Source organism: Catharus ustulatus, chromosome Z, assembly GCF_009819885.2.
Source record: "Catharus ustulatus isolate bCatUst1 chromosome Z, bCatUst1.pri.v2, whole genome shotgun sequence".
Classification (NCBI taxonomy): domain Eukaryota; kingdom Metazoa; phylum Chordata; class Aves; order Passeriformes; family Turdidae; genus Catharus; species Catharus ustulatus.
In genome coordinates, this window is record NC_046262.2 from 34,393,064 (window position 1) to 34,420,182 (window position 27,119).

Here is a 27,119-nt window from a genome sequence, read left to right on the forward strand (position 1 = left end):
GCAATAGTAGTTAATCTTAATACTAAAGGTGATATTGCTTATGTTAACATCTTAATTTTGATGACAGTGTATTTTTAGCTAAATTAAAATTTAAGACTGAAAGTCACCTGTAAATCTCTTCTCTCTCTGCAGTTTATGTGGAAGCAGACAATTTCTGTTTCACTTTGTTTGTTCTTCTGCATTGCAGTTGAAGCTGTAGTTTTATCTATTATAATTATAAGGAGCACAGAACAAATATTCCTAGATCTGCAAATGCCTTGATTGCGTGTGTTAAATCTTACAAGCCTGAGTCTACTTAAATTAGCTTGCTAGATGAGTTTGGCATAATTTTTTTATTATTAATTAAGCATGCAGTTTTTAAATTGCTTTCTGGTATAGTGTTATTCTATTTATGACACTTGTACAGGAAAGAGGGAGTAAAGATGAGTGTAGTCAAAAGAAGTATAGTCAATCTTCACAGATTGGCAAAACTGTGGATTGCTGTTTTTTTAAGCAAGAGTACACTGTACGAGAGCAGTGGTTTCTGTACAGAACTGCAGGCTTTCAGATTCATCTTAAGTTATAACTAACTGCTTTTTTGAAGGAATATTTATACTGGTCTGAGAAACATTTTGTTCTGTGTCCCCTAAACATGGAGCTAACTGGGAAAATACAATTTCTTATTAATAGACAAAATTGGTTTGGGATCTTCACTTGGCAGCCTTTCTCTGCTTCCTTCCTGTTGCCATAGAAATGCTGAAATATTAGCATATTTTCTTCTAAAATTCACACAGTGATTTGGCAGAAGAACAGACTACAGATCCCACAGCCATGAAGACACATGCCAATAATCCACCAAAAAGGGGAGTGTCCTTGACTAGGAGCCACAGTGTGGGAGGTCCTCTGCAAAACATTGATCTCTCCCAGAGACCATCTCATGGCATTTCAACAGTTAGTCTTCCAAATAGTTTGCAGGAAGCTGTGGTAAGTCTAGAAGCTGCGTATTCAGTTGAGAGACAAATAATGAAGACAATGAACTTAATAATATTCTACTAGCAGTTCTGCTACTAGCGTTCTTATCCATTTGGGGAAGGGGAGTGGCCAAGTATATTTTCACCTTCTTTCAACTAAAAAATCTTAGTTCAGTTAATCTAAAATTGCTTTTCCAATACTTTGTCAAATTAACAGTTCTACTTGATTTGAAGTATTCTCTCTTACAGAATAAAGCTAGTCTTAGTCTTTCTAGAACTGGAAGTTCAATAGTAAAGCAGCTCCAACAGCTGACTAAACACAATAGTGTAACACGTTGCAACAATGAAAGTTTGTTCTGTTTCTGTGCATTTGCTTACACTCCTTCTGTATATTCTGTTAGGGAGGAACTGAGGCAGTATTGAGACTCTTACTTTTCTTGTGAAAAAAATTGTTTCTCCTCTCTCTTGGTACTTGTTACTTTCCAGAGGCTGCCTTAATGTGTGAAGTCGTGATTCAGTTCCACAGCTGATATAATTACTGACATTTCTCTTTCATTTCCATTGCTGCATGCTTGGTACTGGCTACCAGCTTAGATAGCTTGAAACTGCACAATCAGGAACAAGTTATAACAAATTAGCTTGTTTTTCTTGTTCACATAATAGAGAAAGCCCAGGTGATCAATCTTTAAGAAATCCCCAGCAGTCAAAACTGCTGATGCTGTTAAAGTTATTGTATAGCTCCAGAGACTTCTTCCAAATGTCAGAAGAAACTCTGCAATGAAGGGAAAGTACAGTAATTTCACAATTACAAGCTGCACCTGATTATAAGCCACACATCTGGGTGTCGGCAACTTTTTGTTCTTTGTGCATATATAAGCCGCACCGGATTATAAGCCGCACTTTCGTTTGCAGGGAGGATCCGCGTACAACTTTCACAAAGTTGCCAATTAGTAACAGAACCACATGATCACGGCGGTTACTGGCTTGGCCCCACTTGGGGCAGCAGCCAGGGAGCAGCCCCAGCCCCGCTTGCCGCTGCCGCTGGGAAGTGGGGGAGCGGCGTGCCCAGCCACCGCCGCCGCTGCGCTTGCTGGGGCCAGGCAGCGCCACCGTGCTTCCCGGAGCTGGGCAGCACCACCATGCTTGCCGGGGGCCAGGCAGTGCCACCTCACTTGCTGGGGCTGGGCAGCGCCGCCACCGCTGTGCTTGCCAGGGCCGGGCTGCACCGCCACACTTCTCGGGGCTGGGCAGCACTGCCACTGCGCCGCCACTGCCCCACCGCCCGGGGTCAGGCAGGCTCCGCCTTGGCTCGGGGCTGCTGCGGGCTTTCACTTCCGGTTTGGGAAATTTCCAAAATTTGTTCATATGTTGGCCGCTCCTGAGCGTAAGCCGCACTTCTGGGTTGGGAGCTAAATTTTAGTCAAAATGGTACGGCTTATAATTGTGAAATTACTGTAATTCTGAAAAGGATTTCTGGAAGAAATGTCTTTCTGATTTAGTAAAAAAAAACAAACAAAACCAAAACAAAAACAAACAAACAAGAAAAAAAACCCCTCAGCAAACAACACCCCAAACAAATAACACCCCAAAACAAATAAAGAAAACAAAAAAAACCCTTTTTCTTGTGTATGTTCTGTTTTTAGGATCCTTTAATAAAACAACCTAACCCTGCCCCTGTATCTGTACCATATTTGAGCCCTTTGGTACTGCATAAGGAGCTTGAATCACTGTTGGAGAATGAGGGAGAGCAAGTGATTCATACATCCAAATTCATCAATCAACACCCAATAATCTTTTGGAACCTAGTCTGGTATTTCCAACGGTTGGATCTGCCCAGCAATTTACCTGGACTCATTCTAACATCTGAACACTGCAATGAGGGAGTGCAGGTAAATGGCTTCTTGCATTAGATCAGCAGGTATTTCAGTGAGTTAAGTTGGAGAGCTTCATTCAAAACAGCTGGGTAAGTCCTGAATAGCTGAATATAAGTTATTGGGTTTTTATAATACAGCTACATAGATTTGTTTCCCACAGGGGTTCTTGAAGGGAGATGTGTGAAAACAGTACTCAAATTCTAGTCAAGGTGGTCTCTTTTAAACAGAAGAATGTAGAACAGATCTATCTTTTGAGTATTTTGCCTTTCTAATTTAAAGGAGTAGATTGAAACTGATATAATTTTTATGTGTAGGTACAAATTGAAATTAAATATTTGTAGTCGATGCATGCCAAAAATGTAGTATTTTCCTATCTACTTGTACACACTTCAACTTTAAAATTCTTTCCCTCAATTTTCAAAAAAACACCCACCTGGAACTGAGAAAAATTTTCCAAGAAATGTAGTTGAAGGCAATACTAATGAAATCTAAAGCATCCTGGAAAACCATGATGCACTAACAGGAAAAATAGCCAGTCCAGATATAATATCATGTAATTATTATTTAAATAGACACACTAAGTGGTAAATTTTTCTTGCCTGGTCATTCTTATTGTATTAATAATTCCAGAGGCACTTAATTTTATAAAAGAATTACATAAGTGTTGTTTTGACTACCTTATATTTTTAATGGAAATAAATAATCCATATTTGTATACGCATGAAGATTCTTTCTGCTTTTTGGGAAGACCAGCATGTAGACATGCATACCAAAGTGCTCATCAGGTCAGAAAATATTGCAATATGGCATGATTAGTAGTACAGATCAAGTATGCTGTCTGGTGCGCAACAGATATTTCCAGATATATACACATAAATATTTTTTTCAGATGCCTGTAGAAAACTAAATGGCCTTTATAAAATAGGATAAACTAAAAAGAACAATAAAATGTGACTGCTCTGGTTGAATGCAATTAACTGTCTGTTAGAGTCAAGTTAAATAAAGTTAACTTTCTCCATTTTCAAAAACAGTAAAAGAGCAGGCTTTTTAAATAATGTAACACTGTACTGGTGTTTTTTAAAACATATTCCCTTTCCTCATGTATTTTAGCTTCCTTTGACATCTCTTGCTCAAGATAGCAAGCTAGTATGCATTCATCTTCTGTGGGACAATATCAATCTCCACCAAGAGCCAGGCGATCCCCTATATATTTCTTGGAGAAATCTCAGTAAGTAAAACAAATGCTACAGAAAACAGGAAGAAGAGACTATTGAAAGAAACTGTTGGGTTATAATGGCTGAGGTGTACACAGCCCATCAATTTGCAATATTTTTTTTGTATGTGAAGCTTCTGCAATCCCTTAGGTACTTCACCTAATCTGGGTATCAAATTAGTTGTGAAAATAAGTTTGATGTGCTCATCATATGTCATATACTTACAGGATGGGAGGAATTGCTGATTGCTCTAGACATGGTGCTAAATATGCCTCACTTGAATGTTTTACTGCATTATCTGGTGATAGCTATGCAGACACTTACAAGAAGGCTGTCTTACAAAAAAGTATCTTTTACTTCTGTAAATGAATGAAACATCAGTAGTTCGTACATTTGGCACCCCACTTGACTGTCAAAAAGTAAGAACAAAAGAAAGCCTTGTCTAGTGTAAAAACAGGCAGACTAGTTACAAGAATTTAAGGATTTCCTTACTTCTGATCATCAAACAAACTTTGTTGACATAAACTTCTAAATCTGTGTTTTAACTTCTAAAAACTATGCTAAAAACTATGTTGTGTGCTGATTTTGATTCTAAGGAATTAAAAGGAGTTTGTTGATAAATGTCCTAAAAATAAAGACACTGATCAGAAAATTACAGTCAAAAGCACCAGAACAACATATGTTGTTTCCTTCAAGCATAGTAGTACAAGAATCTTATCATAATAGATGAAAAGTTTCCCCAAATCATCTTGACTGAAGATGCACAAATATATATATACATACATCTACATCTACATCTACGTGTGTGTAAACAGAGCCTGTTTTATATGTGGAATAGACAGACCATATAGCGGTGTCAGAAAATATTCTGAAAACATAAATTACATTTGTAAAACATCATATATGTCAATGTTATGAAAACATCATGTTGATGTGGTGAAGATTACTAGACTTGGTCTACAATTCATTTACATACCATGTACTAACTGCCTAATCTGTAAACTTATTTCTTTGTCAGTACATGGATTTACTATTCCCTCATGAGTCACTGTCTTCCAGAAAATAATAGTTCAATAATAGTGTTATTCTGAATATGGCATTTTAAATGACAACTCATGATGGTAAATATCTCGGTCATTTTCTTTGCTGTTTGATTCAAATTGCATTATCTATTTCAATATGTATCCCAAAGTTACTAGTTAATCATAGGTTGCTTTTAAGAAGGGCTTTGATAAAAAAAGCTTCCTTGCTAAGAAAAGTGACACTTCTATTTTATTTCTTTTCCCTTGCATAGCAATAATCTCTGTAGTGAACCTAATTTTTAAGTGCAGCAATAAAACTGAGCTAACCAGCCATCACAGACAACATCTGATGCTGGGTGCTCTTCAGTCTCTTGTGTTTCTCTGTCATGTGGGACCTCTTGCACATGGATACTTGTTGCATCCTGTAACTTCTGGGTAAAGTTACTTCTGAGTGAAGACTGTAAGCAGACAGGGTCCTTCCATTATAACAAATTTCTGTAGATTGAGTAGAGGTTCTCTATGTGTATCTCACTTTTGGAAATACTTCTACATGTTAAAGTGAAAAAAAGTCTTTACTGCTGTAATAGTCTGTATGGTTCCACTTCCCAGATTCTTCTGAAAAGAAACTCTCCTCACTGGCAGAAGATCAGCAGGCAACAAACACTTTGATAGAGAACATCAAACTAAGTATTCAACACAATGATGTTGTTAAACCAATCAACCTCCTCCTACAGAAAGTTAAACCAGATGTGAAACGACAGAGGTAAAGGCGCAATCTCTTCTTAGTTTTTCCCCACTAAAAATTAAATAGGATTATACTGCATACATTTCATAGTGAAAATTTCATAAGGACCTCTGGGGAAAATTCAGTTTCATTTGTGTCCACCAAAAACCATGTGTATTTTTTTTATGCTTCTGTTTACGAACAGATGTACTCTATGTTCAGATGCTTGATTCATCCAGATCAAATGGATGAATGTGATTCTTTAATAAAAATGGGCATTTTACAATGAGTAAGAAAAATTCAGGTATTAATTACACAGATTTTGATGTTGCTCCTGATCTAGCAAATTGTAAGCATCCTGTTGCAATGTGTGGGGTATTCTCTCTAGTTTTATCTTCAGAAATTCTAGCAACCTGGAGTACTGGCTTTGAAAAGTGGATGCAGCATGAGCCATAAAGAGAGGGAGATGTGGAAATAATTCTTGTATGGTACATATTATAACCTGCACTGCAGTTCAAGAAAGGCTTTGTACAAAAGCACAGACTCAGAAGTAAATTACAACAGATATAAAATGTTTGAAGTCTGTCATGCTGTCATCTTTGTTTCTGTGTTTTGTAGTTACTAAAAAGAAACGGAAACTGATTTGTCTAGAGAAGCATCCTTACAACTTTCACAAACGGAAAGTATATTTGATTATTTAATGATATCTATTTCTGAGATTGCCCATGACATTATGAAACAAAATAGAAAACTATGGGTGATCTGAAAGAAACCCACACCCACACATTGCTTTATGATCAGGCAGGAGTGAATTAATAATAAATAAAAACGTGGCAGTTAATGTAATATTTCTTGTTTGTTAGGCATTTCTATGGCAGAGGAGATTTTCATGGAAAATGTAACTACTAGGATTTAACAATAGTATGGCTTTCTGCATCAAGTAAAAGTATTCAGACATTAGAAAACCTTAGGCTAGTAATCATGCAGATTGGTCACTTTCTTCACAAGCAAGGTTAACAGAACAGTTGCAAAAACTACATAACGGAAGTCTTCAATATTGACTTCGTAAACAGATAATTGATGCTCTCATTAACTCAGCCTTCAAAATATCCCCCTAGGAGTTTTTACAGGGAAATTCTTTTCCTGTCTCTGGTGTCTCTTGGAAGAGAAAACATTGACATTGGTAAGTAAAAAATACTCTGAAATGCATAGTCCCTGTGGATATTTTACATGAAAGCTAGTGTATCAAATTTGTTTCTAAGATTCAGTTGTGTTTCAGTGAAAGCTACTGTGCTGTCAGCCTTCAGGTGTTGCTTTTATGTAAATATAATTCTGATGGAATCATTAATTTTGACTATGTTTGAAACCAGTAATGAGTTATTTTAAACAAAGAGTATTTGAAGAGCTTGAAGTTTTAATTCTTCATGTCTGAAAGCTTGTTTTCAGTCTTGTCCGTCTTTCTCTGACCCACATATCAGACCTATGTTATCTAAACTTATGATCTCTGACCCTCTCCTGATCTCATTCATCCTGTCCTCTATTTTGTGTACTACACAATCGAAGTGACTCTCTTCTGGAATGTGGTGGGGGAAATACATTGGAATAGGCAGATGGAACTGTGAAAGAACAATGGGCATCCACTATGATGTGTTGTGGTGCTGTACCATCTGAGAAGGTGCATTTTGAAAAAAAAAACCAGCGTCTTGTTATTGAAGATAATTTTGTTACTATATAAAAATCACCAAAAGCATTTTATAGGAATAGTAGTGTGTATTGTGCAGTGTTTCTTAAATAACCTCAGCTGTGCTTTTTCTATTTCAGAGGTCTTTGATAGTGAATACAGACTTGCACTTAAAAAACTACCACAGGAAGTTCTTGAAAAGATGCAGAGAATAGATGCTCCACCAAGCAGCAGAGTTGAGTGTTGCAGGAAGTGCTTTGGAGCACCTTTAATATAAAAACAAGGAAGACACACACCAAACTTTGGAGAGACAAAAGCAGAGGTGGACAAACCTGAGAGCATGGTGATATATATTCTTTTGAGTCTCAAAAGGTGTTAATTGAGCAATTTGTCAAACTAGTTTCACTGAATGGCAACATATATTCTTCTCATTCATCTCATAGGCACATTGTAAAGTATGTCAAAATGTTTTAAAATTATGAGTTTGTTTCAGTGGTTGATCTGCTTTCCCCCCATATATATTATTTAATTTCCTCAAAATTTTCCTCCCCAATATCAAGTTGTTCAAAAAGCTGGTGACGAAACAGCAGTCTATAGTTGGTGACTTCCTTAAGGGCCACCAATACTGGTGTATTTTAATGAAGTACTTTTCCAGTGCTCAGATTCTTCAATGCATCTTCAAAATGACCTTTACCTAGAGAGGGATCCTTTTATTAGTGTGTGGTATGGTTGTATGAATGTGAATATTTGAAACCTTGGATTGGAAGCTGCAATGCAGTTGCTTTCATCAGATCATAGTACGTACCTTAAATTGCTACCCTTCTCCTGATTCTTGTCCCAATTGGTATTCTGAATTACCTTTGCTGACCTTTTCTGTACGTGTGTCTACAGCTGTGAGAAAACAGAGACTTACACTCAACTATCCTGTATTCTCTATCTGATAAACTATAAGATCCTGTAAAGGTACTGGCTGCTTTCTCCAAAGAAGGATAGGCTTCTACAGAAAGCAGCTCAGAAATGGATGGCACACAAGAATTGTCAGAAGATACTGCCTGAAAAAAATATGCTTTATACTATTTGCATGTGTGCTGAAGAGGTGTTTTGCTCGAATTCTTTATCACCCTCTCCCTTGGTTTCATACTAGCCTGTGGGTTAAATATTTTGCACTGATAGTCCAGATTAAATATTTCAATTAAGATGTATTTATAAATGTGGTCTTCAAGGTGTATATTAGCAGAAATGAAGTGCTTATGTGTATGATCTGAAAAGATGTATCCATCTTTTTTATTGCTTCTAGTAGATAAGACACTTCCTCACCTCACGTATTTAATTGACTACAGTAGTCATAGTCTTGGCAAGGAGAGCCTGGATACTGGTCAACAGTTTAAGTGCTTCTGTTACTTGAAGAATACAATAAGATTTATTCCAGGTTTTTGCTGAAAGTTAGTAGTGTGGCTTTTACAACAGAATAATGCGTAGAGAAAATAGATATTTGTAGCATGTAAAAGGAGCATAGCTTAAAATATTAATTGCATCTGGGTATGAGTGTATTTACTTGATACTACTTTTAAAAATTTTCATTCTTCAAAATGATGAGGGATGAAGATCTGTCTGGAACAATTTTTTACATGAAACAAACTCTTTTTTTCATGAGGTGAAAACAAGGGAGTTGCACTATTTATGACAAAATATATTTACATCGTAGACTTACGCCTTGTATTTTGTCTAAAAGTGCTGGTCCTAAGTTAATATGGGGATATTATCTGGACAGATTCTCTCCTGATAAAACTATTGTGCTTTCTCAACAACTAAAAGCAAGGAAGCACACAATGATTTTTTCTTTTTAAATTTATTCTTTATTCTTTGGGTTTATGCATAGTTGCTTGCTGATATCTGACCTACATCACAATTGAAGAACAATGCTTCATTCTTCATCTTCTCTTCTGCAGTTACATAACTGACATGGTTCCATCCTTCTAAATCCTTCTAAAATTAAAATTAAAGTCTATCTAAAGCATTGGTCAAAACAATTTAATATTTCTACAATTCAAAGCCAGCAAATTTTTCTCTATGACTCTATACATTATTTTTCAATAGACAGTTACATAAAGACCATTTTTGAGTGTTAAATGGACAAACCATGTGATTATGTGATGCAACTTGCAAGGAATCAAATTTTAGTTATGCTTAAATTCTCCCAGCTCATTCAATGGCAAGGAAAATCTGTCTAGTGAGTGCTGTTTTAGATATGTGACATCCAAACAGTTTTAAAACATAGTAAATAAATTATTATGTACTGGTTTTCCTAAACACATCACCTTCATTTCCAAACAGCTTTCTCATCTGTTGCTGAAAATATAGATTAATAAGGTAGTAGTGTTGTAAAGACAGCAAAGCAGATTGTGTCACAATCTAGTGTTAATTGTTAAAACTTTCCCAGCTATATACAGTAAACAAACAAAAAAACCCAACAAAAGTAAAACAAAAAGAGAAAAGGACTGGTGCAGAATTGAACTTGCTTTGATTTGCACTTGCATATTGGCATTTTTGTACACTACCAATTAACTGCTCTTCCTGGTGTAGACACCTGGATTTGAGACTGGTAGAAGTCCTCATGTAGCTACTTGAAATCTTGAATCTGCATATTGGAATTGATTCTTTAATATAAGAAAAAAAAATGAAGACCTTATCCTTTTTAGTTTTTAATGCTTAGGTTTTGAGTGGCTAACTAATCAGTTGGGTTTTTAATGTAATCCATAGCTCACATGAAAAGGGATATCTCTGAAAACAATTTGTTTTCATCTCAGATGCTTTTTGGGGGAAAAAAAAGTAAGAGTTTCACAAAATCTGGCCAAAAATAACCAGGGAAAAGTTTCAAAAGTTTTTTGTGAGTGCATTGCAAACACTTTTATTCTTCTGAAAATTAGGCACTAAAGGCACACTTCTGCAATTTAGTTGACAGGATGAACTTCTTGAGCTACATGGGGATGACTTAGTTACATACAAATGCTTCTAACTTGCTTGACACCCAGCTCCTAAGAATCCGAATTTACCTGAATCCTTAATACATTACTGATCCAAGCAAAGCGTTGTGAACGAGAGATAGGATAAGCTGGATTTTGGTTCTGTTTTTCTGTCAATACAAACAGAAGGAGTAGCATTTTGCTCACTTGTGAAACTCTTGCCTCCACATACTCCCTATAGTATCTCAACAGCCAGTGTTCAGGAGATGATTATTCTGTGTATATTTTGTTATTCCCATGTACAACCTGAAGAAAATATTTGCAGATCAGCATTAACTTCAAAACATGCAATGGGTGCACAAAAAAGGGGTGTAAAACAACCTAATTACAGAAGTGGATGCAAACAATGAATTTCAGGTATGCCCAAGAACTTATAAAGTTTGTATTGGAAGAACAATTATCAAAGAGAAGCTTCCTTGAATTGTTTCCCTAAGGATGTTGAACTGCAGCCAGCTGTGCTAAGATACTATCTTGCACCTTTCTCCCAGCTATAAATCAGTTACATATATAGCTTGTGTGCTCACATGAGAAAAGCTGGGGTTTTTGTGGAATTAAAACAACAAATGAGGTCTCAAATGTTCAAAATCAGAATTCTTAAGTTACAAAGCTTTTCTTTAGTAATTGTATTCTGGCACATCACCAAAACCTGACAACTTTGAAAACCCTTTAGGCTTAGGAGACTGATGTCGCTCCAGTGTTGGCACAGTAATTGGTACCAGCTTTTACACCTTACTAGAAGCATCTGTATGTTACTTATAATCATATCCTGTCTTCACATTTTATATAATGCAATTTTAGACAATACAATTATAATGGAAAATATTTTATTTACTGTATGTGTTTCAAACTAAATGAATTTTGCAAGTAACTTAGTCTTGTTTCTGGTGGAATTTCACATTGGTTAAGCTCAAGCTACATTGCACTTGTGAATGAGTAATATTCTATTATAACTGTGAATTAATGGCTTTTTGTATTGCTGCAGCTAAAAGAATATACCTTTCATTGAGTTTACTGCTTTCTTTGAATAACTGCAACATAGGGGATATTTTCAAAATGTATATTAAATTAGATCATAGAAATTATATTTTTAAAACAAATTTTTAAATGTAAGGAACTAAAGATCCACTCAGTAGTTTTCTCTTTGTAGAACTCTTAGTTCAGCAATTATGTCAATGCAGGTAACTCCTATTTTATTAACTGTAAGCAGGTAATCTTATTCACATAATTGTATATTTTCAACAAAAGGGTTCTTTTTTCTTTTTACTAATAAAAATCTTAAAATACATTCTGTATATCCGCTTTTCACTATGGATCTTTTTAAAAACAAACACCCCTTTAACTTGTAAGTGTTGAATGGTTGAATTGGACTCTAGTTCTGTACTCTCCTGTGCTGTATATTGTGATGCATACATGAGAGGATTGGATGGTGTTTTTATTTGTTCTTTCAGTCTGCATCAACCAATGGTGCAAATAAAATGGATTGTTTGCTATTGTTTAGAAGCACATGAAACTCCTATTAGGAGCTTAAAATAAACTGTATTGTAACAAGGATGAAATGATGTTGTGTGAATAAATTATGAATCTATTAAGTGAGCTGGGAATCTTAATGCAACAAAATTTGCACTGGTTTAGAGACTGTTTTGAACTGTTGAAAAATGGCATCCATTTACTGTGCTTTGATTAACAATCGTTTCTCTGTAATATTTTTGTACATTTGACAAAAATTTGAGTTTAAAAGGGCACTCTATATCCTGAATTCTGTATAGATATTCTAGACTAAGAAGCAATTTTTAATGTTGTTCCCAGAATAAAATATATATGCATCCTATGTAAAAATGTGTTATTGTTCAGCTTTTTTTACCACTGGAATTTACATGACTGACAGAACTTAATCTTAAGAGCAAATTCAGTCTATAGTTGGGCAAAAGAGTTTTGTCTTTTTGGGTAATTATTTCCCAGTACCTCAGTGGCTTCTGAATGGTGGGAAAGAGCAGAGGCAGGAGGAGAGTGAAAAAATGGGGTTCACTTGTGGAGCTGTGGCTTCTAGAGAGGAGGATCTGTGGTGCCTTCAGCAAGCACTGGACATCAGCAGAGGTAAGAACAGCTGAAAAGCAGGCTCAGTATGACAGAATCTGTAAAGCTCTTGTTCGTAAGTAAAGCATGGCCCCTGGCTTCCTGAGGACAGCTGGTGCTCACTGCAGCATGTTTGTGGTTTTACTTGGGAGAACAGTTCTAATTTCTTAATGGCTTTGTAATGGGGACACAGAGTGATGCTTTCACCTGATGCATCCTAGCTTGCAAAAACATTGATGGACCTCTTGACTCATAACATAGTTGCTGATTACATGTAGTTTCCAGTTTGTGGGGTTTTTTTTGGTTTTGGTTTTGGTTTTTTTTAATGGGGCCGGGGCTGGGATAAGAGTGAGGCTGAGATGAAATTTAAGTAGCAGTAATTGCCAGTGCCTCAAGCCTTCACCTTCATAAACGAGTATCTTTTTCATAAGCGAGTGTCTTTCAAACTCCTTCATGTATGGTAGTCAGTTCATTAATCTGACAGTAACAAGAATAGCAGACCCTAAAGACCTTTCTTGCTGATGAGACTGATACGCATAGCACAGATTGATATCTTGTGGAGAAGATTCATAATTAACCCATATTTCCAGACGTATTTTTAGGTAGGCAGCTGAGAAACAGTGTTTTGGACTTGAGTATCTTGTAAACATTACACGGACTTTGCTTGTTTTCCTCTGACTGCTTTTGTCACTGCTGTCTTTTCAGTAATGCTGCTTGCTAAGAATGTTACCCTGTCTTTGCATTTCCTACCCTTCAGTGGTATGTTGAAGCAGAGGGGGACAGAAAAGAGGGAGAATGCTATGCAGGAATAAATGCTTCTATTTAGGAATCCCCAAAGAAGCACGAACACAGGGTTTGGGCTTGAAGCTGTAGAGAGGAGGGAACTGCTACTGTGGCAGAATCTGGTGAGAAAATTGACGGAAGGTTCTGGTAAAGAAATTAGCAAAAGCTGCTTGCTTGAGGAAGCTCTGATCCTTCATGTGTTCAGAACCACCTTGAGTGGTAGTGCTCTACTAATAGTAATAGTTACTCCTGTCTCTGTAGAGACAAAGTTCTACTGTCTACAAAGAAAAGTAAAGGAAGAGTCAACTAACATGCCAGGCTGGAGAATTGATGGGGTCCACTAGTACTCTGAAATGTCTTGCCTCTGTGTAGGAGTAATTGCATGTTAGTGAAGGCTGAAGAGCAGCTGAGCAGGAAAGGTCTCGTGTTCCTGGTGGGCACCAACCTGACCCCGAGACAGCCCTAAGAAATGCTCACTTGACCAGCCACTGCCCTGCTTCAGCAGGTGATTGCACATTACTGTTTTTGGTTGCCTGGAGGAGTCTCAGTGGTTCCATGGAAATGGGTGGCAGACAGAAACTGCTGGGAAGACGAGAGGCTCACTTCACTTAGTTGCAAGAGTAGTTCAGAAGGATTTGTTTAGGTTTCCTCAAGATCCTTTCTTTTCAAGGAAAGCATCTTGAGGAAATGCATTTTTTCCTCATTTGTTTCCTGTGTCGTGCTGTCTAAATTCAGACCTTGCTGGTTAAAATGGTTATGTATGTCAATGTTATGTGTGTTCTGTTTCCTTTGGTTGCAAGAGATGAAATGGCAACCTGTCAGTTTCTGACCAGGGTCTGTTATTTGCCCTGAAGCTTAAGGTGTCTCTGAGTTTGCAGCCAAGCTTCAGACTTGCAGAAAAACTGCCTTTAAAGAGCAGAAATCCTACTGAAACAGCTGAAACATTCAAGGAAAAGCCTCTGTTCCCAGATAGCATTTGGGACTGTGTTTAGTGTCACAGATTTGGAACTGCAGTAAAGCCAGAAGTGCACGGGGGCAGAGAAAACATGCTCTTACTTCATTAGCCTCTTTCAAGTTGGGGATTCGAGTCACCCATGACCTAAAGCCGTGGTGAAAGTAGGTGACTGGGAAAACTCCAGTATGAGTTTATCAAAGGCAAATGATGCCACGCTAAATTGGTAAGTGCTACAGAAAAATAGCATGTCAAGAGAGCAGTGTTGTTTAGCTGGACCTTGGCAAAGCATTTGATGCTGTCTCCCCCAGCTTCCTCCTAGACAAATGTCAGATACAGACTCGATGGGTGTGATCTGTGAGATGGGCAGGAATCACCTCATAGGTGATCAATGTGTTTTACTGGGGCTGGCAGCCTGTCACAAGCAGGGACCCCCAGGGATCAGTACTGTAACATCTCCATGAATGATCTGGGTGATGGGACGGAAAGGACTCTCAACACCTTTGATGTGTCATTAAACTGATGTTGATTGAGGTGGATGTGTCAGCAAGGAGAGCTACCTTTCACAGACCTGAACAGGCCAGACCAGATAATCTTTCAGGGTCCCTTTAAGCCAGGACTCTTCTTTGAGTCTACAAGTCATGATACGGTTGATTTGCACCTGAAAGCCTAAGACTGCAGAAGGAAGCAAGAGATGAACTAGTAAGGCAGGTCCAGGAAATGAGGGAGAAGAGTACAGAAAGGATTTTTTTTTGTTACTGGTGATAAGGCCATGTATTTCCTGGCTCTGACAAGGTCACACATCCTCAAAGCTTGATAAAAATAACCAGAACCCCACTGACTTTTTTCACACATTAATACAGCTAGGTGTTAGTTACACTGCTTCAAAGATGTACTTACAGCCTATATAGCAGAATAGGGCATACAGAGTAGCATATACCACACTATTTAGTAGTAGCCTGTTCAGAGAATTCCTGCTCTTGTCCAGAACACTCACCTTAGACCAGAATAAGTACTTCTTAATCATGTGCAAGAATATTTTACTAGGATTAAGCTAGATAGTGTTATTTCCCTTCTGCAGATTGTAAAATTCTCAGCATTGTGAATTTAGCAAGTGCTACTCTCTTACCTCCATTTTCTCCATATTAATTTTTGCAGGTGAGAGACTAATGTGGACTAAAAAGGGACATTTTTATTTAGTGAAGCACAAGTTTAACAAGGCCTGTGGATCTTCACTATTAAAACTGTAGGCAATAAACATTGTCTTCATTTAAAAAAAATTGTAAAAAGGTACCCTTTAAAAACTTTAACTAGCCAGCATTATTTAACTCATGCATAACCACACTTACTAGCCGTCTTAACCTTTTCTGATTCGCCAGTTGTCCTTAAAAAACAGTCTAAGGCTGTGAAAGACGGCTTAAAGCTTGGTAACTGCTTTGGCCAAATCTCTTGGTCCAAGGTTACACTGCCTGCAAGCACTTAATGGCAAATTCTGTCCTTGTCAGAGATGGCTATCCCATTATTCTAATACAAACCTCAAATTTGAGAACTGCAGGTTTGATCCATCCATACCCCTAATGTACTGCCAGCAGGTTCTGCCTTCTGCAACTTTTTTCAATCCAGATTTTTCATCTGCAGATTAAAATCTGCTTTGAGCCAGGTGAGGCCCTAACTTCCAAGAGTCTTGCCACAAACAGACGGGAAGAATAAAAACCTTCCCAACTTGTTAGATTGTGATGAAGCTCAATTTACTGGAAACAGAAACACCTCTCTCAACAAAAAGAGAAGTGGATTCAAATTACAATTTCAAGAACTAAGGCAATTTATTTAATTGCAGACCATTTTAACATCCAATACATTCATTTTTAACTTGGGAGTCAAATGCCCATTACCCTGACCCAGTACATTGTACTGAATACAACATTTAAGTCTACTTTGGTTTTTAATCCTAAAGTCAAATTTTCAAGTCACACCTTTTAGAAGGTGCCTTCTCATGCTCACTACCAATTTCAAGAGCACAATACTGTAGTACCTAAACAGTCACCAGTATCTCAGTTGCAGTAACCAAGAAGGATCAAGAGCAACACCAGGGCTCCTCAAAAGACAACCTACAACTACAGCTTTTGACTAAGAGCATCATCCAGACATTCCCAGAACTCTGGCAGGTTTGTGGCCACTTTCCTGGGGAACCTGTTACAAGTGAGCTCCTGAACTGCACTTAATTCTGCCAAGAATCACCTGAGGGTTTGAAGTTCTACCAATGTTATATTCGGTATCAAAAGTGACACAATCTCGTAAGAGAACTGCATCAAGACCACAGTTTGTTGTTCCAGTCTGGTGTACATGATACAGTTAGTCTGAACGCCTGCTTAAGAAATTGCCAGTAACAACATGCACTACAGAGTCTCATACTGGAAGTTCACCATCAAAGGAGTTTATTGGTAATTAAATGTACAATGTCTTTTTAGTATCGTGTACATCTTTATTTCTGACTTGATTCAGACTTGGACGTAGAAGCTCTCAAAGAAGAAAGCCGGCGCCTCTTGGCGATCTGCTCCTGGCGTTTCTCCTTGGCTTCCTGAAAAGCAAGGAATATTAAGATGTTAAATGTCATCAAGTACTTCAAAACATCTACCAAGGAACAAACTAGGGAAAATAAAACTTGAAGGAATGGATTCTGTAAGTCAATAGAGCAAAATAATTTCCCTTCTACAGGTCGGAATTCTGCAACTTGCAAAACCAGCAGAGTCCTGTCTTCGTACAGTATGCACCCAAAATTTTAGCTAAGAAACTGATGTAGAAGTTTTCAACATACCAAAGGTGCATCCCTGTTTCTCTGGAAGTAATAAAATTCACGAAGTACTATGCTACATATTCCAACCGTAGTGTTTACAGTCATTGCAGTTTTAGGAGCAAGAGCAAACTTATGCTGCGTAACAACCTCCATCAAGATCAACTGCTGAATCCCATTTCTCCACATAATCACTCAAATACTTGGGCATCTTGAAGTTAAACCAGAATTCATTTGAACTAAAATAGCTACAGAAAAAAAAAAAAAGTCTTCGGAGCCCATAACTTTATTTCCTTCAAAAAAAGCTCTCAAATTAGTGGGCCTGGTTAATTTCTATTGCTCTATGACTGGAAGAAACAGAAATAAATATTCAAAACCCAAATGACAAGCTATGTTTATACTCACATTTGGGCATTTATATACAAAATGAGCAGGTACAGAACATCCACTCCAGCTTACCAAATCATTGAGAAATGAGCTATATTCCATACAGCTGATCTAAAATGGCAAACCTACCTTCATCCTCTTGGCCAAGAGCTTCGCGTACTCTGCAGCTTCCTCCTTGTTCTTCTGAGTGCGCTGTTTCTTCAGGGCAATGCGCCTGCGCTTATGCTGCAGCACTCGAGGAGTCACCAGTCGCTGGATTTTGGGAGCCTTTGTTCTGGGCTTCTTGCCTAAAAATCATTACAGATCAGCAAAAGTGGCAGAGCACCTTCCAAAGAGGCCACAGGCCTCATCCAACCAACTTTAGAGTAAGTTTGATTTAGTGTACTACATATTACAGCAACTATAGAGAGTTCAACATCTTCACAGATTTTACAGGAAAAATGATCATTTATCACCAGATTCAGCACTGACAAAATACTGTCTTAATACTCATGATTTGCTATTAGAAATGAAGTGTGAATTCCTAGCTTCTCAGCAGGTCTATCTCTTTTAACTCCCCTAGACCTAGAGTTTTTAGTAATAAAGGAATTCATTATATAGCTATTGCACATATATGTACTATTATATAATAGGAATTCACTATATCCAGAACAAGCCATTGTTTCCAGCATTAAAAAGCCATATACAATTTTACTTAGGTTTGACATTGTTTATCCTAAAAAACAGATCCACAGTCCATAATGAGCAAACAAAACATGTTATCACACATATCTGTAAAATAAAATCTTACTAAGCAATCCTGGTAAGACTTTAGCAGTCACATACCAGACTGATGTCCAGCAGGATCATACTCTTTAATGGAGAAAACCATTTCCTACGGTGTTTCACAGTACCCAAGTCTTATCATATTCTTCTAAAAAAACATTTTTCCTCCCGATCAAAAGTAAAAAAACCCCAAAATTATAATCCTACACTGCAAGAGAGAGGTGGTAAACAAAGCAGTGTTCTGCCAATAAAATCTCATTTCAGACTGCCTGCCATAAGCAGCGAGGAAAATATCTTAGCATCTTTTCTCTACACTGCCTTCTTCCCCACACCATAAAAGTTTTAACAACATTCCACGTTGTATTTAACTTTCTTTTATTAGCAACTATTGGATTATTAGCAATTATTGGATTATTCTTAGAAACACTAGTAAAAATTTCTCCAGATTCGATCATACTTTTAAGAACAAGCTATGACAAAACGTGGCAGAGGGGTGAAGGAAATGAGGCAACCAAGAAACTCTATTTTTTTCCCCACAAGCTATAGCTGACAAAGCTTAAATATAGTCAGTGTCAAGTTTCTAGAGGCACTATTAACTGTGCTTTATTCAGTGCAGTAGGCCAGACACCTCAGCATTAATTACAGAAACCCAAGGAGATTTATTACAGAAACCCAAAGAGCTGTACTATTGGAGTTCTTACCCTCTTTGTTGAGAGGCTTCCTCACAACATACTGGCGAACATCATCTTCCTTAGAGAGGTTGAACAGCTTGCGGATCCTGCTGGCTCTCTTGGGACCAAGACGACGGGGCACAGTTGTGTCAGTCAGCCCAGGAATGTCCTTTTCACCTTTGGGAATGCAAGTTTAAAAGTGCCAATTACTACACTGCTGAGCACCAGGCTCAGCAGCAAAACATTAACTTTAAAATAAAAGAATTCAAGGTAATGCTAGGTAGTGTTTGGGGTTCACCTGTCAATAGCACCACCCTTGGCTGCTGTGACATGATCCTGGCAGCAACAAGAAGCGTTTCAGCGACCATTTTTAGTATTACAAGAATGCAATGTTTAGAGGGATTCTTAAAACGTGCTCACTCAAACTGGGACTGCCATTTTCATGCCACACAACTTACCAGCCCACTACCAAGCAGGCTCCTTCCAGGGACCTACGTCTACCTACTGGTTTCATGCAGACTCTTACCCTTTTTCACTATGACCAAGTTCAGGACACTCAAGTTTGCATCAACGATGCAGCCGCGGACAGACTTGCGCTTTCTCTCGCCGGTTCTCCGGGGGCGGTAGCAGGAATGGCCCTTGCTGAGCAGCAGGCGGACACGGCCGTGAGTCAGGACACCTTGCTTCATGGGGAAGCCTTGCTTGTCATTGCCACCACTTATCCGGACAACATAACCCTAAAAAACAGAAACGCTTTTGAGTTAGTCATGTCTTTACCACCTCCAGAAGTAGTAGATACCTCAGCAGACTGCATCTCCATGATGCAGCGTAAGTCACTGTCACTGCAAACATCTTTAGTCAACACCTTTGGAACACTTCAGAAATTTTCCTCAAGGAATGCAAAAATACCTCTGTACACCAGAATTTACATTTAGTGTCCTTCACATCCCTTTAAAGTTTTGTTGGAAAGTAACACAGCACAAAATTTTTTACTATTATTGTCTAGCTTTTCTGCAATTGTAAACATAACTAAAGCCAGTTATCCCAACAAACTGGAAATCGGCACGGAACACAGGAGTGTCTACAGTAGAGGTACGCAAATAAAAAAGGAAAAGCATGAGTTTGATCACATTCCTTCTGAAGATGGCAGCAGAAGAGACTGCATTCCTCAAATTCAGCTGCACTGTCCACATTAACACTAACTATTCCAAGCCCATCCGCCAGGCCCACGTTTTTCCCCACACATTAGTAGCAGTTTAAATAGTCAATTTTTAACAGTTTTATACTGCAGACTGAGCTTGTCCTGAATACCAAGAGACAGCACTCAAATGAAGAGCAGTAAGCTACTGTGAAGAGGAGCAAGAAACTCTAAACACAAGGCTTTAAAAACCAAAAACCCCCACTCAGGTACTCAAAGAAGCCACCCTGACCAGTCAGGTTCTGCACATATATACCAGGAGAAACTTTTAACTTGGCTACCAAATGCACACCATACAAGCACTACATTTTAACAAGTACATAGTGGAGACATCTTGTATTTTAAGCTTCTCAAATACAACTCTTAATTTCTGCACTACTTACCTTCCACTCCTCACCAAGGGAATCAGCCAGCACCTCCGTGGCCATTCGTTTTTCATAAAACGTCCTGAGCTTACGCTCATCGTCTACTTCAATGAGCTTTTGGCAGCCAGTAGCCGGGAAAGAAATGTTGAGCTAACAACCAAAGAAAACAAGAAAAACACCAAAAAAATCAGGTTGAAACTTCTGAGGAAGAATTTTAACAAGGTCAGAATTTACCTTATGATTTGATCTTGGCATTTCAAAGCTGGAGTTCCCCAGCTGCTTACACAAACGCTCACCAAAAAAACCCGTCACCACCACACTCGGAGAATGTCAGGCCACACTGGGCTGTACAACTTATTGGGCCGCATAGGAAACTGACTATCTCAGTCAGAGGTCGAGCACAGAATGCGAGTAGCAAAAACCTGTACTCCCCTCCTCCCCCAAACCCCTCTCAACACAGGCCGCATTAGACAGACAAGTTACTGCAAGGGAACAGCACCTGCTGTGGGGGATCACTTGTGCTTCCTACGAACGCCGCAGAGCGCAGCACCGAAGGGGTGCCTGCTGTCAGTGCCTCGGGAACAGCACACACAGCACCTCCCTACCGAGCCCTACTGGTGACTACACAGGCCTCTCACCCGCCCAAGTCCTTCCAAGCCAGGCAGCTGCTCCGGAAGCCCGGCACTCCGCAGCCCTGCGGCACCAGAGCCGCGACCAAGGGCGCGGAGCCCGCCAGCAATCCACTCCCATCCGCCCCGCGGCTGCGCTCCAGCCCCGCCGCGACGCACCACTGGCCACCAACAGCGGCTCTGTGTGCAGCGCCGGGGCCATTTACGGCGGGGGAGCTCCAGGCCCCGTACCCGAGCGCGGCCCCGGCCCGGCGCGGCCTCACCTTCATCGTGCCCACGTCTCGACGCGGCGGGAAAAGGCCGCACTTCCGCCCGCACTTCTTACATACACCCAGAAACTCTCGCGAGATCTGTACCACCCACGCCCCGCGTGACAGAGGCTGCCCAATGGCGAGTGACGCTGTTACGGAGAGGGGCGTGGCCAAAAAGCGCGACCGTGGGGCGTGGCTTCGCGGCGTGGCCAGGCCCCGGCCCTCCCGCGCACCCAGGTTTGGGCAATTGTCTCCTGTCCGGGGCAGGCCCAGGCCTGTCACTGGTTCCTTGAGGTGCCGCTCGCCAGGGAGAAACCGTTCCTTAGGAATGGCCAGCGGAGCAGCACGCAGGCGCTCCGGGACTGAGAGCGCTGGCGCCTGTAAAAAGAAGCGCCATCAACACGCGACACTCCGGCTTTCAGGGGAAGGCGCGTTGTTTGCGCGGCATGAGCGGCTCCCGCTGGGATGCGCTTCCCGGTTCCCTGCTGGCGCTGTGTGCAGCACTGCCTATGCACGGGAGCAGGGGCGTGCGGGGAGCGGCCGCTCCTCTCCGTCACACGGCTGGAACTGACACTGTGTCCTGTGTCTGCTTCTGGCCTCCGCAGCACGAAAGAGACAAGGAGCTACTGTGGAGAGCCACAAGGATGATCAGGGGTCTGAAGCTTCTCTCTTATGAGGAGAGACTCTGGGACCTGGGTCTGTTTGGTCTGGAGAAGAGAAGACTGGGAGGGGATCTCATCAATACATAGAAATATCTCCAAGGTGGGTGCCAAGCGGATGGCGCCAGACAAATTTCAGAGGAGCCTGGTGGCACAGCATAGAGTAATGGCCCTGAACTAAAACACAGGAAGTTTCAGCTTAACACGAAGAAATTCTTTATACTGAGGGTGACAAAGCACTGGAACAGCTGCCTGGGGACATGGTGGAGTCTCCGTCTTTGGAGACACTTAAAACCCACCTGGACACATTTCTTGTGTCACCTGCTTTAGGTGACCCTGCTTTGGCAGGGGGTTTGTACTGGGTGATCTCCAGAGGTCCTTTCCAACCCTAACAATTCTGTAATACTGCGTGAGGTATGTCTAAGCATACGAGGGAGGCGGGCGTGCTGCCCATGCCTGTGGAGCTGCTGGCTGCTCAAAGCCGCCGGGGAGCGGGAAACTGGCGCTCCCACCGCCCGGCTGCCCGGAGCAGGCGCAGGGAACAGCGTGCCCGACCCCGCGACCCGCGCCCGTTGAGGCCCGGGCCCGGCCCGCCCCTTGGAGCGCGGAGGAGAGGCGGGGGCGGCGGCGCCGTCACCGCACCCAGCGCCGCCGGGCAGGGCCGGAGCGGCGGGCGCGATGGGCGCGCTGCTCTGGTGGGACCCGCTGCGGGCCGGCAGCTCGGAGGTGGACTGGTGCGAGGACAACTACACTATCGTGCCCGCCATCGCCGAGTTCTACAATACGGTGCGGTGCCCGGCGGAGCGGGAGCGGCGGCTGCCTGAGCGCCGGGGGGCTGCGGGTGGGCGAGCGTGCGGCGGCGGGCAGGTCCCGCTGCAGCCCGGGGGGTTCCTGCTGCCTGCCGGCTACGTCTCCTGCGGGGTTTTCGTGGGATTGTAGCATGCCCTTCCATGGCTGTCGATTTCTTTTCCTTCTCCAATCGCTGGCATGCCTAAAATGAAGGAATTTTTACCTAGTTTTTTAGGTATAAGAAGGGGAGGTTTACCAGTCGTGCTACTACCGGTAAATGATGTGCAGCAGGCTCTGTCCTCGTCTTTGTCGAGACTTGAGGTGGCCAAGCAGCGAATTTTTGGTGCTAGAGTGCCCTGGTCTAGTATCCATTTACACAAACAGGTGTCAGCGCCTTGATGGGCATGCACGGCAGTCATGGGTCAAGATAAAAAAGTACTTTGGTGTTTGGAGGCAGAACTGGTTTTCTCCAGAACGTGTTTGGCTCCAAGATGGCAAAGCTTTCAACTAAAGAATGGAAGGAGAGTGAAGAAGTATAATGTAATTGTTGCTTCCTTCCAGTTAGACATGGTTTACTCCCGAGTCCTCTCACACATTTCCAATACCTTTCAGCTGCTGGAAAGAACTTAGAAAAACAGCCACAGCAGCCGAGCCAAACTGCCCGGTACCGTGCACCTTGGAAAGAGAGCAATGCTCCCAATATCCTGTTGATGTAAAGAATGGCAATGACAGGCCCACTAGAGTAAGATAATCCACTGGGCTTTCAGGTAGTTTGCCCTTCCATGAAAATCATCTGTCCAGGAGCAAACCTGCAAATGCTGTCTGTTTTCTCTTCTATAGGAGTTGGTGTGTACACATATGAGGAGGAACTGGAGCTTTTGTTTTGTCTCTTTTATACATTAAAGTGGGCAGGGTATTTTTTCCCCAAATTCCATCCTTGTCTGAACTGTCTTTCCCTTTCAAGCCATTTTTCTTTGACTGGTAACACATAGTGGAAGAAGAAGTAGGTGTCTGGCTTCCCACACTGGAGTTTGTATCACGGGAGGTTCTGCACATACAGAGCAAGTAATTCCATGGTGCACTGTATACATTGCTAGCTTGTTTTTTTTTTGTACTTAGCTGCCAAATTCCTAAAGATGGTAGCTATAGTCTGTGCCACTGAAGAATTTTGAGGGTGTGTGAGGGAAACTGTTGGCTTTTTTTGTGTGTCTGATGTCACTGTGCAAGAACCAAAAACAAAGGGAGGAAAAGGTCAGGATAAACAAGTTATCGAAGACAGCAAATGTGTTTTGTAGCCAGCTATGCAGGGGGATGGGTATCCTACCATATGTGCTAGTTCAATCTGGGGTAGAGTGAATTTTCCTCATAGGCACTGGTAGAGGGTGCTGCTTTGTGCTGGAAACAGTGTTGGTAACTCAAGCATGTTTTCATCACTTCTGAGCAGGGCTTACTCAGGCCTTTTCTGCTTCTCACATAACCCAACCCAGCAAGTGGGCTGGGGACACAGAAAACTTTGGGAGGGGACACAGCTGGGACAGCTGATTCCAACTGACTCAGTGAATTTCGCAGGCCATATGGTGTCATGATCAGCATGTAGAGCTGAACGAAGGAGAGGGAAGCAGTTGGGGCTTTAGGGTGGTGGCATTTGTCTTCCCAAGTCACTGTTATGTGTGATGGGGCCCAGATTTCCTGGGGATGGAGAACACCTACCTATCCATGGGGAGTGCTGAATGATTTCCTTATTTCACTTTGCTTGTGCAAACAGCTTATGTTACCCCATTGAACTGTTCGTATCTCAACCCCTACAAGTTTTCTCACATTTGCCCTTCTGATTTTCTCCTCCATCCTGCTGTGAAGGGAGTGAGCGAGCATCTGGGCAGTCAGTGCTTAGTTGCTGGGTGGGATTAAATCTGAGCTCATTAACAGAGGTATAGAAGCTTGCCAAAATGCTAGAAACTTCACTTGTGTCCATATGAATAACTTCAGACAGGTGGACAGACACAGAAGAAAGTTTTCCCAAAGCCTGCTGTTTTGTGGCAGCTGTATACAAATCAGTAAGCTGTACACTGAAACGCGGCGAGAAGAAGAGGCAGTGTTGAGGGTAGTCATGTTTAGGCTCTCTTCAGTAATACTAAGTCATTGTTAGGGCTTGATTTCTGTATTAGCAACTTCTGAAAATTAAAACAGCAAGTTGCAGTGGATTGAATAGTGTTCTGTAATTGTGTCCTCAAAAAACCAGATGCTCACAGGACAGTTAGGAAGTTTTGGACTTGCTCTAAAAGGTACAGTAATTTCATGACTATAAGGCGCACCAGACTATAAGGCGCACTTTTTTTGTTGTAGTGAGGATCCACGCACAACAAAGTAACGAATTAGCAACGGAATCACGCAATCGCGGGGTTTACTGGCAGATGCTCAATTTGCAAACATTTTTCACAGACTGGTGTAACCTTTAAATGCAGCCCCGGGCGCCCTCCCTGTGCTGCGGGCCCCGGCACTCCTGCCCGCCCCCAGTGCCAGCTGGTGTGGCTGGGCTCACGGCTCAGCTGCTGCGGCCACCACCACCTCGCGGCTTGGCTCCCATGGCAGCTGCGCTTCGCAGCTCGCACTTCTGGGTTGGCAAATTTCCGAACTTTGTCCATATATAAGGCGCACCGGATTGTAAGGCGCACGTCCAGGTTTCGAGCAAAATTTTAGTCAAAAGGGTGCACCTTATAGTCGTGAAATTACTGTACTTTAGGTGGCATCTAAATTTTATTCCTTCTAGGGTGAGTTTGTTTTGACTGCTTCAAACTCCCTTGAAGTTCCCAGGAACGCTCTCCAACAGACTTGAATCGGCATCTGGGTCATTAAGCTTTAGATTAAAACCTTGCTAATCCACATTTTAAGCTGCCATGGCTGGGGTCAGAATTGTGGTTTTGGTCTCATGCAGTATTCATGTAAGCATAAAACTGAAACAGCTTATCTGAAATGTATTTTTTAAAAAATTAATTATTTGTTCTGATGGGACTTAAACCAAAGCACTCAACAGACTTAGTAGGAGAATCAGTAGGAGAAATCTGTTCACAGGTTTTGTATAAACTGATCAAACTAATTTTTAAAAATATGCACAAGCTAGACTTAACATGATTTTTGTCTAGCTGAAGTGCTTCAGGTGTTACACTTTTTCAGTAAAGAGGCCATAAAACACCCAATTTCAAATTGAAGGAATAGTTACAAAAAAAGTGGGTTTTTTTCCTTCTGAAATGAATAATGTGTTCTTATGCAGTGTAACACTACTTCAGACCATAACAAATGCCTCCACATGATCAAAATAATTTTCTCTGTGAAGAGGTATTTACAAAATAAAACCTGTTGCTTATGTTTTAAATACCTGAAAACAGTATTTTTTTTCCCTGTTGGCTGGGAAAGTCAGTACCTAGCAATTCAATATGTTGCATTTAGTTGTGCTTGTAATTTTCATTTACAAAGGGAATTGCCAGGGTTTTATTCTTCTTATTTTCTTTCCATCCCTAGTGGAATGGAAATAAGTTTCTAAAAGTTATGAGGTAGTCTTAATAGTGTGAGAGAATGCTTGTACTCCCCCTACAGCATTTTTTTTTACTACAGAGGAGTTTTAGTGTATGTAAGAATCATGTTTAGGTACCAGATAAGGAAGATACACACTCTCTGATGTCACTGGGAGGTACTTTAGACCAGTTATGCTTTCTACTCAGAAAGGCACAGTGCAGTAGACACTGTGTGGTAGTTGAGTGCTGCAGCTGCTCTCTAGGAGATGAAATCAATAGTGACAAATACATGAGCTTTGGTAGGACTGCAGGAGACATACTGTGTCAAGACAGTGGCCAGATGTGAGTGAAGTTGCATGATCCATGATCTAAGCAACCCCATTCTCTCTGTCCTCTAGGCCTATGTCCCAAATTAATATAATCAATTAGTTGAAAATTAAAAGTAAAGGTCCAGAATTGTATGAAGCCAAGTGAATGGACTGTTACTGAAGGACTATTTGCCTGTTTTCCAGAACTGTAATGTTTAATCATTGCCTTTTGCAGATGCCGAAGGAAATCTTCTATACTACTGATGTAAATTTTTGCACTTATCACAACTGTCAAAGTATTTGAATTGTACATTACCAAATTATGGAGGCCAATTAGGTACTAGTATAAGAAATGACATGCAGCATACTTTCTGAAGCCATACTTTAATATTGAAATTTTTAATACCACAATTATTTCAGCTTCTGAGATGTAAGAAAATCTTCCTGATGGCCACAATGAAGAGTACAAGTCATGCTCAGGCTCCAGTTTGCAAGGGGTTT

At 40.8% G+C, this 27,119-nt stretch overlaps 3 protein-coding genes across 6 annotated transcripts in view; 2 read left to right on the forward strand and 1 right to left on the reverse strand.

Annotated features, from left to right (window-relative positions):
- DENND4C (DENN domain containing 4C) overlaps positions 1-12,324 on the forward strand; it is a 74,088-nt gene extending 61,764 nt beyond the window's left edge. For both annotated transcript variants that reach the window (XM_033085991.1, XM_033085992.1), the window contains 6 exons: positions 774-963; positions 2,594-2,839; positions 3,935-4,052; positions 5,670-5,823; positions 6,903-6,967; positions 7,606-12,324. In XM_033085991.1, coding sequence (XP_032941882.1) covers positions 774-963; positions 2,594-2,839; positions 3,935-4,052; positions 5,670-5,823; positions 6,903-6,967; positions 7,606-7,742 — 910 coding nt within the window. In that variant the 3' untranslated portion in view covers positions 7,743-12,324. The remainder of the gene's footprint in view (positions 1-773; positions 964-2,593; positions 2,840-3,934; positions 4,053-5,669; positions 5,824-6,902; positions 6,968-7,605) is intronic.
- A 4,384-nt stretch (positions 12,325-16,708) lies between these two features.
- RPS6 (ribosomal protein S6) lies at positions 16,709-22,466 on the reverse strand. Its single transcript, XM_033086384.2, is given in 9 exon segments — positions 16,709-16,874; positions 17,604-17,761; positions 18,941-19,087; positions 19,437-19,647; positions 20,492-20,623; positions 21,366-21,542; positions 21,545-21,607; positions 21,701-21,976; positions 22,443-22,466. Coding segments are annotated over 9 exon segments (1,284 nt in total). The 3' UTR covers positions 16,709-16,778.
- The window catches only part of ACER2 (alkaline ceramidase 2), a 29,503-nt gene continuing 24,406 nt past the window's right edge, over positions 22,023-27,119 (forward strand). For 2 of the 3 annotated variants that reach the window (XM_033086001.1, XM_033086000.1), the window contains exon 1: positions 22,673-22,798. In XM_033086001.1, coding sequence (XP_032941892.1) covers positions 22,691-22,798 — 108 coding nt within the window. In that variant the 5' untranslated portion in view covers positions 22,673-22,690. Of the gene's footprint in view, positions 22,427-22,672; positions 22,799-27,119 lie in introns of those variants that run through there. The other variant, XM_033086002.2, reaches the window with a different exon arrangement.